Genomic DNA, 13217 nt, shown 5'->3' with positions numbered 1-13217 from the left:
TCTGATCCCATAATATTCTAATTTTTTTAACAAAATTGAATGATCTACTGTATCGAACGCTTTCTGTAAATCGACAAATACACCGCATGCAAAATATTTGTCATCGATTGCTTTTCTAATCAGTTCAGTCATTTCAATGAGAGCATGAGTTGTGGAGTGATTGGCACGAAATCCATACTGATGGGTGTAAAAACATTTAAATTTTTCAAGAAAAGCATAAAGCCTAATATGCATTGCCTTCTCAAATAGTTTACATATATTAGAAAGCAAGGAGATGGGTCGATAATTTGTGAAATCTAGTAAAGAGCCTTTTTTAAATATTGGAATAACTTTGGCAACTTTAAAAATATCTAGGAAAATACCACTTTTAAATGAGTTATTTATAACAGTACAGAGAAGCTTTGAAATAATGTGTGGGACTAGTTTAAGGAGGAATGTAGGTACGCTATTAGGACCAAGACTTTTTTCAGTTTTGAGCTTGTTTGTAATAAGACCAGATATTTCATTTTCAGTAACAGGATTAATAAAAAACGATTTAGCATTTGGAATGTTAAGAAAGTCACTAAATACGCGTTTTGGGGGTATGGCTTTGCTAAGTAGTTTGTTATGTATAGTGCTAAAAAAATTGTTAAATATATTAGATACGGCAGTGTGATCAGTGATAAGATTTTCGTTCAATTTAAGTTTAAGAGATGTATTGTGTGTAGAAGGTCTAATATTAATGATTTCTTTTATTCCCTTCCAGGTGTTTTTAACACTATTCAGATTATTATTAAAATACGTAATATAGTATGTTTTTTTGCTAAATTTTAATAAATTGGAAATTTTGTTTCTATAAAATTGATGATGAGTGCCGCAAACGGCATGAAACTTTAAGTACCGTAAAAAAGTTGTTTTTTTTCATCTTACTTTTTATTTATTTATTTTGTGATTATTTCACTTTATATTGATCACTCTCAAATCGAAAAAATTGATTATTATTACATAATCAAAACAACAATATATATATATATATATATATATATATATATATATATATATATATATATAATATATATATATATATATATATATATATATATAAATTCAGGTAATACCAGTAACTACAGAGGGAGTCGTTTCGGGCTTAAAAAAATTGGGGCATTAAAGAAAACAAGAAGGAACACTTAAAAAATGACCTTTTTAAATATGAGTAGTAGTATTTTTAATTTTTATTGTGATTAGTCATTTTTTTTATTACTTTGGTTATTATCGCATTTGCTACGCCACTGGTTTATAAAATTAAAAATACATTTTTCAATTAATTTAAAAAGGTTTTTTCAATAAACAAAAAAACACTACTTTGCTTTAAATGAGCTTTGTATGTTTATTGGCAATTCTTGCACGTATCGTTGACTATAGTAGAACAGCAAGATTCACACCAACAATCGTCATAGGATTCGCAACGCATCCATAATTGCTGTTGAGCTGTAATTTATTTCCAAAAAATTTCACAAACTTAATATTTTTTAGAACTCTAACAATCGTCAGTTGATTTTAAAACTATGAACAAATTTTTTATTCAAATAAAATACTATGGTGTGTATCCATTATAAAAATGTCAAAATTTACTGGTAAAGTTAAAGGTAAATTTTACATACACAACACTTATCAACATTTCACAATATTACTGCTAGTTGTCTCCTTTGTTGTTTATCCTTGAATGACCGGAGTTAGAGTATTTTAAAATTTCACAAATTTTTCTAAAAAAAGTAGTTAATTTTCAAAAATTAATAAGTTTTCTTTTGTAGATATAATTAATTTGGTGATTCTTAATAATACTAAGATTAAATGTGAACGTTTATTTTAATAATTTGTTTATTTTAGATTTTCCCAGCCAGCCAAGAAACACGGGGCCCGCGTTGTTTAAAGTATGGGAAACCCGTACGGGAATCCCAGTCGGGACCCACAAGGTTTTGTCCAGGGGGCCCACACGGGAACCGCATGGGAACGTTTTTGGAAGGGTCCCTCACGGGAACCGCATGGGTACGTTTTTAGAAGGGTTGATCGCGGGATATGGTAATAAAACTGTTTTTAAGCTTAATTGTCTATACTGATCAGATTACGACTTGCCTGACCACACGCACGAGTATCACCGTACGGCAATCCTCAAATCTCCTAGAACGATAGTAAGTCTTATATATTTTATTTAATAGCCGAATATTTTTTAAGTTTAACTATATTTCTGATAACAACAAATCAGCATTATCTGATAAAGATTTTTTTTTCCGGCTGTCTAGACCTCGATCTCGGGCGTTGGCAAACCATTTGCGCAACTCGACCTCTATCTCCTTTTGGGTTGCATTAGCTGACAATGGATTTCTTTTAACTGCACCTAAACACAAACGATAATAATAATAAATTTTAGTAAATATAACTTTAAGGTTTCAAATCCTTTTTAAAAAAATTTACTAACATTTAAACCAATAGGTTTAAAGTAAAAAATAGTAATTTATTGTAATGCCATAAATTAAATAGCCTATGACTAAATGTCTAATTGTAAACGTGTAATTGTAATATCAACATATCAGGATTTAAGCATGTCAATGAATATGAATTTATATATATATATATATATATATATATATATATATATATATATATATATATATATATATATATATATATATATATATATATATATATATATACATAACATTAATTATAAGCAAATATATTATTTTTATGCTTACATATTAATTTAAATATATTCAAATATATTTAAAATAATATAGGATTTATTATGTGAAAAGCAAAACTTACCGCAGACTACTATAAATATTTACAGTTTTGAAAAACATGCTTTTCCAGACTGTCCAAAGAGATTGCACAATCTTCCAAGATTATTAGACAGAACAAATTTCATCATTCTTTTGATGGCATCATCCAATGAGCTTCCACCAATATTAGACACAATTCAAGTCTTAAAAAAGTAACAAATTTGATTTTTTTAGTAAAAAAAAATAAATAATAAATGGAATTAAATTAGGAGATGATTGAATTTTTAGTTTTACGACCGATTGCATTGCTAGTCTAACATTGTACAAATTTTTTTTGGTCAAGATATAATTAAGGGAAGGAGGTCTTAAAAAAAGAGGCAAGGCAGGTCTCATAAAAACTGGGGGCAAACATAGATTAAAATAAACCAATAAATTAAAATTTTTTTTCTAAGATACATAAAAAAAAAAATCTTTATTAATCACCAATGTTCTCTTGATTGATCGATCTTTTAGCTGCTTCTCCAAATCATCCATATCTTTGATACTGGAAATTGGAAGGTGAATGCCTATAGGCATTTCATTATCTTTTTCCACCTGAGGTGTATTTATTTGTCGCATAATGGATTGCAACATTACAGAATGAGTCTTTTGATTTTCTTTTATCTCTTCAAGGGTTGTTATCAACCTCTCCAAAAGAACAGCTAAATCATATATATATTTTTTAATTGTCAAATGTAAATAAAATGTTAAATAAAAATTATTATACAGTCATAGGTTTGATAAACTAATTTTAATGAACTTATAAAAAATTATTAATTAAAGAAATGTGCAACTTTTAAAAACAACCTTACATGAGTTGATCGAACTTAATACATGAGCTGGTGTTTCTACAATAGTTTTTGATTGACTGGACAACACATCAGGTTGTAATACACTAGGCTGGCCATCAGATGGATCGGGTTGTGCATTATTTAGGTATATAGATGCATTTTCCTTAATTTTAACCTGAGGCATATGTGACCTTAATTGCATTGCCCTCAAGTGTTCAGGTGGTATTGGTTTTGTAATACCACAGGTGTTAGTATTTCTGAAATAACAATTAGAAAACAAATTAAGTGTAAATGTTATAGGCTATATTAAACTTTTAAACTATTACTCGCAGGTCTATCCACACTCAAAATTAAACCATTTTATATTTCCTTAATTCAAATATAAATTTTAACAGCCTATGGGTATTAAATTTCCCAATAAACTTTACCAATCGTCTATTAAATCCACCTCACTATTAGATTTTCAAATTTAATGACACCCCTAACTATTTCACATAGCCTATCTATTAAAGACAATATTCACATCTCTCTTCTATAAAAATCTGAAAATATAAATAAAAATAAGAAAATCATAATACTATTTTATTAATAATTTTTTTCATAATATTATATACATTATAAAAATAGAACTTTATCTTACTCTTTTATTAGGCTTCCTTGAAAAAAGCCTTCAACTTTATCATCATCCACTTCACTTTCATAGGTGAAAGAATGTTTTCTTTTTCTATAAAACAATTATTATTTTAAATTATAATTATAAAATAAATAAAAATAAATAAATTAATTAATTGGTTTCATTATTAAAACAACCAATATAGAAAAATAAAAAATAAAAGTCTGAAAATAATCAGTAAATCTGAAAACCACCAAGTATATTTTTAAAAGTTAAAAATAAATTTGTAATAGGCATATGCAACATTTTTTTTGTAACTTTGAACAAAAGTAAATCTTGCTTGAAATCACAAACCTAATTTTCCGTGTTTCCATATCTCTACAATCACCAGAATCATCTGTATCATAATCAACATTGGATGTCTCTTCAGCCAGCTTTGTTTTGTCTTTTGACTTTTAAGAGTGTCTAGAAAACTTACTTATATTTTGTGTACATTGATTTAAATATTCAGAAAAATAATATAAACAACATTAGTTAAATATTATGCTCTAAACAATTTTAGTTTTAACTTCTTGCAAGTCTATGTATATTTTTGGCTGTTGAAAATACGCACAGACAATATATTTTGGAAATAGGAGAAAGAAGAGATCTTCTTTCTACCATTACCAAAGCATTTTGTATATGACTAATTGATAGTCCCTGAAGGACCTTTAAATTTCCTATTAAAAGAGAAACACTAAGAATCTCAAAAAATTTAACAATACTTACTTGCAGTTCCCAGAATTCGTACTTTGTATAAAAGCCAGTGTTCTTCAGGATTGCTGCATGTTTTTTTGGCATTCAACACTTTGTTTGCTGATTTTGCTGGTGGATAGTAAAAATTTAAAACAGTTTTATTTTTGAATAAATTATTAACATCCCAGTTGAGTCTATCAACCATCCACTTGATCTTCAAACTCTTCAAACACAACTAAAGCTTCATTAGGCTCAACAAAGGTGGAATCATGCAGAATATTTTTTACAATTCCTAACTTATTTTCAATCTTGAAACAATTATCTTGAAACAATTATCTATGATGTGGAAACAAAATAATCAGGTCCATGGTAATGTTTGAATTGGATATAAGTTTGGTATTCAACAGGCATAGGACCATCTAAATGAATTTTCTTCAAGATTGGTTCTTTTTTATTGGAAGTGTCTTGATTGATGTTGCAGTGCCCTTCAATAGTTCGGCGTACCACTTGAACAGTTGGATTTTGAGGCTTGGGAACTAATTTTTTCAATCTTCCTAGGTAACTTTCAAATCTAATCGCTGACAGGTTATCAAGAACACCACAGCGTTTAGCATCACTTGGTAAATGTATTAAAGAATGGATATTATATACAAGTTGATTTTCACCATATAACTTTGAAAATGTGACCACAAAGTATTTTAATAGTTGTTCGGCATAGTCAAGATTTTTTGACAACAAATTTGGGCTGAGCAATATTCGTATGGCAACAGACAAATCAAGGAAATTTGAATAAACTGTGTCTTTTAGAACATTTTTTAAGACAACAGGCCCAGTGTACAAGAAAAATTGTCTTAACTCAGTCGCTTTCCATTTTTTATATTCTGAAAGAGATCGTGGCTTTCGTGAAAACTCTCTAGGGATGTGTTTACAAATAACAGCTAAGTTGTCAGATATCATGGATAGTTGTAACTGAGATAGCTTAAAATCCCCACGCGGTTCATGAACCCATTGAAACAGAATCCTACGCATAGCACCTAAACACACAAGGTGCATATAATCTAATGGAAATTCTGTAACCATACCACAACCCAACTCCTCCAATGGTGAAGTACCTACATGATGCTCAAAATATTGACGCTCAGTATAGATTAAGTCTGTAATTAGTGGTGCTGCTATATTCGGTAGTGTAATTTTATTACACCATTTGCCACGTTGCATACATCTCTCACATGAATTATAACCAGAGTAAAGCTTAATACATTTAATGAAAGCCCTTGCTGGTGCATCGCATATTATAGCATCAATTTTCACTATATAAGTTTTATTATTAAATAAAAAGCCATGTTGCTTTAAGCTCTTCATTTCTGAAACAAAGTCATTTAGATATTCATCAAGAGAAGTAGGTTTTTTTGTACTACTATATATAGCAATAGGAAAAGTTCCACCTATTGGGCACTCTTTCAGTGAACTAAGAATTGGCCAAAAAGAAATAGAATTGCTGTTAAAAAGTGGTATACCATCAATGTTAATATTAATATGTAAAAGTTCAACTTGAGAATTGGGAAGATGGAATTTAAAAATATTTTGTATCCAATACTGCACCCCAAAATAATAATATTTTCCACCTGCAACATGCTTGATATCAATATTCCGATGAGTATTTAAAAGAGTTCTTGAATCAGTAGAAAGCTCAGAGTGTAATGGACTCAATATACGTAATAAACCTCCTAAAGCTGAATGAGACACACGATAGGTTATTGCCCAATCCTGCAACATATTTCCTAATGTACAGTCATCATTTTTATTATTATCATTATTATTGTCACTTAAGGTGCAGTTAACTTCATCAGCTTCCAAATCACATCTACTATAATCAAAATCAACACTTGATTTATTTTCAATACTATTAGAGAGCATTTCTGAATAATTGGTTTGTGATCTATCAAAAGTAGTTAAACGTTCATTTCGATTTTTGTGTCCATTTATATTCTGATCAAAAACTTTTTTTAAATTACTTGAGTTTATGTCATCCAAAGTCCTCGAAGTAATAGCAGGATTATTTAGCATGGAAATACTTTCATATTTATCTTTTTGAAATAACTCTGTTAGTATATTTGAGACTCTTGAATGAATTCTCCTTCTTTTTGTTCTATTGGAACACATCTTGAAATAAACGTTAAATGTTGCCATTATAATTTTTAATTGTATTTAATATTTTCTGATAACAGCTATTTCTTAAATAATAAATATGTAAAGATAATACAAATAAAAAATTATGGTTAGCTAAGATGTGCAAGAGTTGTTTCAGCTAACCATAATTTTCATCATCATCATAACTATCATCAAGTAATCTGTTGTGTGATTCATCAGACATATCTAATGAAACAATCAACAGATTACCTGATGAAACACGAATTTTTGCGTAATAAATAAAATATAATTAACATATACAATGATATATATATATATATATATATATATATATATAGATATATATATAGATATATGTATACATATATATATATATATATATATATATATATATATATATATATATATATATATATATATATATATATATATATATATATATATATATATATATATGTATATATATTATATATATATATATATATATATATATATATATATATATATATATATATATATATATATATATATATATATATATATTTATACAATGATCATTATAACAAGAACATGGGTTATACAAAATAGTTTAAACTATTTTGTATAATAAAATATTTCATTATACGAAATAGCATAAATAAAATTTAAATGTTTTTAAAATTGTATAAACATTTCATACAAAATATATAAACGCTTATATAAACATTTCATATATATAAATACTATGTATTAATAAATACTATGTGTATAAAATAGATAAATCTATAAATTAAAACCCCAAAATGGTCAAGGTGCTAATATAAGTAAATTAAATTAAATAATGTTAGCGTTGGAATTCATGCTCACGATGGTTCGGGATATCGACACGGGACCCACACTGAAACCGACTCTAAAACCTCGTTGAACCCAGGCTGGGTAACCCAGACTAGCCCAGACAAAAACGGCGCGGGACCCGAGTGTCATGGTTTGCTGGGTTAATAGTAAGCATTTTTTTAAATTTTTGCTTTGCTAAAGAATTAATCCTGCAAGTTTTTTTTATTATTTTTTTATATATATATATTTCGCCGTTTGACAATTATTACAATAACTAAAAAGTAAATAAATAGAAAATTACATCACAGACTATAAGAAAGACAAAAGAAGACTATAGTTGTCTTATCACTAAGCCCCGTAATATATATCATACATAGTATGCTATATATATACGAAAATATGCGCATTTAACAAAAGAATGCGCAATAATTCGTAGTTTTTTTATTTGTTTATATTCACATTGTTTGGTTTAGTAATTATTAACGTTTCTTTTGTTATTTGATTTGTTTACTTTGTTTGCATTTTTTTGTTGTTGTCACTTAATAAACAATTTTATTACCTGTCTAAAAGTTGTAAACATTTTAGTTTCATTTCATATTTTGAAATTAGTGAATGTCATTTCTTTTACAATAGTTTTAAAAATTATAATGGACAATTTGATAGAAAACAAAGGAGAGTCACAAAAAATGAAAGTTTCAAGTGCAAATAAAAGAAATTATTAAATAGTGGCAATGAAAAGCGAAATATAACAACGAAAAAAAAACAATTTATTACTTTTATAACAATTTATAACATTTTTATAACAATTTATAACAATTTATAACATATTTTTATAACAATTTATAACATATTTTTATAACAACTTATAACATATTTTGTTATAAATTGTTATAAAAATATGTTATAAGACGAAAGCTAGAGCTCGAAACAGTGTTTCGAGCCCTAGCTTTCGTCTTTTCGGTGCCAAAGTGTGATAAATGAAGCTGTCTTAATATGAGGGATCTCATAGCAGTTGGTATGACTATTTTATTTTTTTTGAGAATTATTCCCTCTGCTAGGTGTAAGTTGTTTCTGATGGGCCAATATTTCTTTTCTTCACTGCAAAGTATTTGTCGGTTTCGGGGCCAACCATAAGTTATATAGTTTGTTATTTGAGAGAGCACAGGGTCAAGTTTAGTGTCGTGCTGTAATTGCTTTAGTCTATCTGTTGATATTGGCAGATTTTGAACTAAAGTGCGGACCATAACGCTGCAGTCCTCATTTAGGCTATCATCCTCCTCAAAATTGTTGAGGTGGGCACGTGACAAAGAGTCAGCAATGTGTAGATCTTTTCCTGGAACATATTTTACTACTATTTGATATTTTTGGAGTCTTATCAGAAGTCTTTGTATGCGAGGTGGTGCTTCTGACAGCGGCTTGTGTAAAATGTATTCAAGAGGCTTGTGATCACTTTCTATAGAGACCTGTCGCCCATAGGTATATTGGTTGAAACGTTCACAAGCAAAAACAATTGCTAAAAGTTCTTTCTCTATCTGGGCATATCTCTGTTCTGCTATAGTTAAACTACGAGATGTATAGCTGATCGGGTTACCTTCTTGCATAATACAGGCTCCTAATCCGTGTGAAGATGCATCTACCTGAATCTGGACATCTTTTGATGTGTCGAAGAATGAGAATACATGAGAAGATGAAAGAACCTGTTTAATTTTTTCCATAGCACTGGTATGTTCATGGTTCCATGACCAGAGTATGTCTTTTTTAAGCAGCTGGCGGGAGGGGAGCTGTTAACTCCGACATATTTGGGATGAGTTGTCGCAAATAGTTGACCATTCCTAAGAGCCGTTGCAAATCTGCTTGACATGCAGGCAATGGGTATGCAGATATGGCTTTGGTTTTATCAGGATCAATTCTTATTCCTACATGACTGATTATATTCCCGAGATACTTGACTTCAGGTACTCGAAATTGTATTTTTTTTAGGTTGAATCTAATGTTTCTCTCACGAGCTCGTTGTAGAATTTGTTTAAAAATTGTATCATGCTCTGCATCTGTTTTAGCTGCAATGATCAAGTCATCGTGGATAGCCAGAACATTAGGAATATCACCAAAGTTAATTTCAATCATCTCTTGTGCAGCATCCGATGCGCATGATATGCCGAATGGCATGCGGTTGAATTTGTATCGACCATAAGGAGTGTTAAATGTGCATAGCTCTGAAGAAGGTTCATCTAGTTTTATATGCCAATAGCAATCAGCCATGTCTATGACAGTAAAAACTTTGTTGCCACAAAGTTTGCTAGAAATTTCTTCTGTAGATGGAGTGGTTTTGTATTGTCTTAAAACAGACTTGTTTAGTTCTTTCGGATCAATGCATAATCTTAAGGATCCATCTTTTTTTTCTACGATGACCATTGAGTGTACCCAAGGTGTAGGTTTAGAAATCTTTGAGATAACTGAGGCTTTTACAAGACGGTCAAGTGTGCTTTTAAGTTTAGGTAGGACAGTCATTGGTACTTTCCTTGGTGCATGAATGACTGGGATTGCATTTTTAGCAACTGCGATATGATAGTTTCCTTTAACTACACCATGGCCGGTAAAAACGTCACCATAATGTTTAAAAATGTCAGCTTTATCAATTTCAACATCGTTAATGTTTAGTATTTCAAGAGATTTGCAGGAACTTAGATTAAGAAGTGGTTTTACATCAGAAAGAGATACAACTAAAAATTGGCACACTCGTGAAAGGTTATTCTTTTTAACAATCAAATTGCAACCCTGAACTTGGTCTTGGTTGGTCTGGTCTTGGTCTTGGTCTTGGTTGGTCTGGTGTTGTAATATCCGTGTTCGGCATAATACACATATGCCTCGTGTTATTATTAGTAACCAGACTAGTCTATGGATAGACTTACAACACAGACATAGACAATTCTGTATGTTGTAATGGACACAACAAATGTTTAATTTTTTGTCCTTGTTGTGTCTATCAAATTTTTGATGGTGTCCTAAGATTGCTCAGTTAAAAAATAATTTTCACTTCATAAGTCTACAAAGCATAATTTTTTGTCTATTTGGTGTCTATGATTTTGTCTAAATTTACTTGATTTCATAAAACCAGAAATATTGATTTTTGCCAATAAAATCTAAATTACCCAAAAAATCCCTTAGAAACAAAAAAGAAAATATACGATACATTATATTTGAATTTTATTTCATGGTAAAAATGACTTTTATGGTGACAAATTTAAAAATAAAAAAAATGGAATATGACAATAATGTTTACACAAATAATTGATTTTCCAAAATTTAGATCCAATCATAGTCAGATTCATCAATAAAATGAAAGTAAAAAACATTTTTCTTTTTCACTATTGTTTTATTCACAAACCTAAATAAATTTTAACACCTATTGGAATCTTCTACTTACTAATCCACATTTTATAAAGGACAACTCCTTGATCACATATTTTTAAAATAATTTTATTGAAGGTGATAAAGATTTTAGTGACTAAGGAAAATTTTTTAAATGATAAACTTACCTTCAACTTTTTTGAAGTAATCCCAAACTGGAGAGGGCATTTTAAAAATAAATTTTCACTCACATTCACTGAGAATTGAAAAACAACTGAACTGAGTAATTAATGAACTTCAATTGAGCACAAAATAGTCCATTTTGAGGTTTTTAAATAGACATTAACTTTTTAATCAACAGCACACGCTGGACAAAAAATTAAAAAATGAACTTCTGTTAGAAAAATTGTACTTTTAATTTTGTGCTCGTTTTTAGTTTTTGAAACGATGCTGCAGTGAAAATTTAATTACTCGTTATAAGTCCAAATTATATATTAAATAGATCTTCTATACCTCATTAAAAAATCGAGATTGTTCATTTAGTGTCCGTTTTTAAAATGATTGTCTAGAAAGACAAACATTTTTTATAGACAATTCATTTTTGATAGTTGTAATTAAAATTGTTGCAATTAGTGCTTTGTCGAAGTCTATTTTTGTCCTTTTATAATAAGTCCATTAGAGATTGTCTGGTTGCTAGTTATTATCATTACTTAAAATAAATATGGCGGTATGCACGCTTTAAACTCTATGTTGTATTTAATTCTTAATCTAGCATTATCCTTAGAATATTACATGGTACCAGAAGTAATCCTGTATTTAATTTAAAATGGAACAGCTTAGACCATTAGAGGCCATGAATTTAAATGGCAATGTTTCAGAAAACTGGCGAAAATGGAAGCAGAGATGGAATCTTTATAAAATAGCTTCAGGAGTCAATGATAAAAATGAAGATATTCAATGTGCCATTTTCCTTCATATGATTGGCGAAGACGCTTTAAGAGTATACGATACAGTCATTTTTACAATCGAAGAAAATGATAAATTAACTCCTTTAGTTCAAAAGTTTGAATGTTATTTCAGCCCAAAAAAAAAACATAACTTATGAACGTTATTTATTCAATACTTGTGTGCAAGACAGCAGACTATTTACTGACTTCTTGATTGATTTACGAAATAAAGCTAAAACATGCGAGTTTGGAACCCTCGAAGAAAGTCTAATACGTGACAGAATAGTCTGTGGTATCGACTCTAAAACTGCCAGAGAACGACTACTTCGAGACACTGAGCTCACTCTAGAAAAAACGATAAATTTTATGAGAGCAAATGAAACATCGAAAACGCAACTAAAAGCACTCGAAAATACAATCCAGGCAGATTCTATAAATAAACATGGAAACAAAACTAAATTCAACTCCCTAAAGATTGATAGACCTTTACAAAAATCTTGCTACTACTGTGGATCACAACATACTACTTCGTTTTGCCCAGCATATGGCCTAAAGTGCACAGCATGTGGAAAACTAAACCATTTTGCTAGAGTGTGCCGATCCAAAACTAATCGCTTTAATTCTAATCGTATTGACCAAGTTGATCAAAAGGAAGTCAACCTTAACGTTGCACAGTTATATATTCATCATGTTGCAGCATCGATGGAATGCACTGACGATTTAACAACAAATATTACAGTCAACAACAAAAATATAACATTTAAATTAGATACTGGAGCCCAATGCAACGTCATTCCTTACAACGTCTACAACTCTATTCCTGGAAGACCTCCTCTCAAAAAAACAATAACTAGACTAAAATCACATGGTGGAAACAATATTCCTGTACTAGGAACTTCATTCAACTGTGTATATTATAAATAACTTATTTAACTATATAATATAAAGACATCTTTAAAAAAAAAAAAAAAAAAAAAAAAATTTATGGAAGGAAGATGTAATATCCGTGTTCGGCATAATG

General features: G+C 29.4%; 1 protein-coding gene across 1 annotated transcript; it reads right to left on the bottom strand.

Moving 5' to 3' along the window:
• Positions 1 to 2331: 2331 nt before the first annotated feature.
• Positions 2332 to 4667, bottom strand: LOC136079537 (uncharacterized). Its single transcript, XM_065795342.1, has 6 exons — positions 4557 to 4667; positions 4230 to 4313; positions 3611 to 3846; positions 3243 to 3460; positions 2803 to 2962; positions 2332 to 2374 (listed from the first exon to the last, which is right to left on the bottom strand). Exons 1-5 carry the CDS (start codon positions 4574 to 4576, stop codon positions 2957 to 2959), a joined length of 564 nt encoding a protein of 187 aa, XP_065651414.1. The 5' UTR covers positions 4577 to 4667; the 3' UTR covers positions 2332 to 2374; positions 2803 to 2956.
• Positions 4668 to 13217: the final 8550 nt, after the last annotated feature.

This window comes from Hydra vulgaris, chromosome 04, assembly GCF_038396675.1.
Source record: "Hydra vulgaris chromosome 04, alternate assembly HydraT2T_AEP".
Taxonomy (NCBI): Eukaryota; Metazoa; Cnidaria; class Hydrozoa; order Anthoathecata; family Hydridae; genus Hydra; species Hydra vulgaris.
The sequence above is the reverse complement of the archived record's forward strand: the minus strand, read 5'-3'. Positions and strand labels throughout refer to the sequence as shown.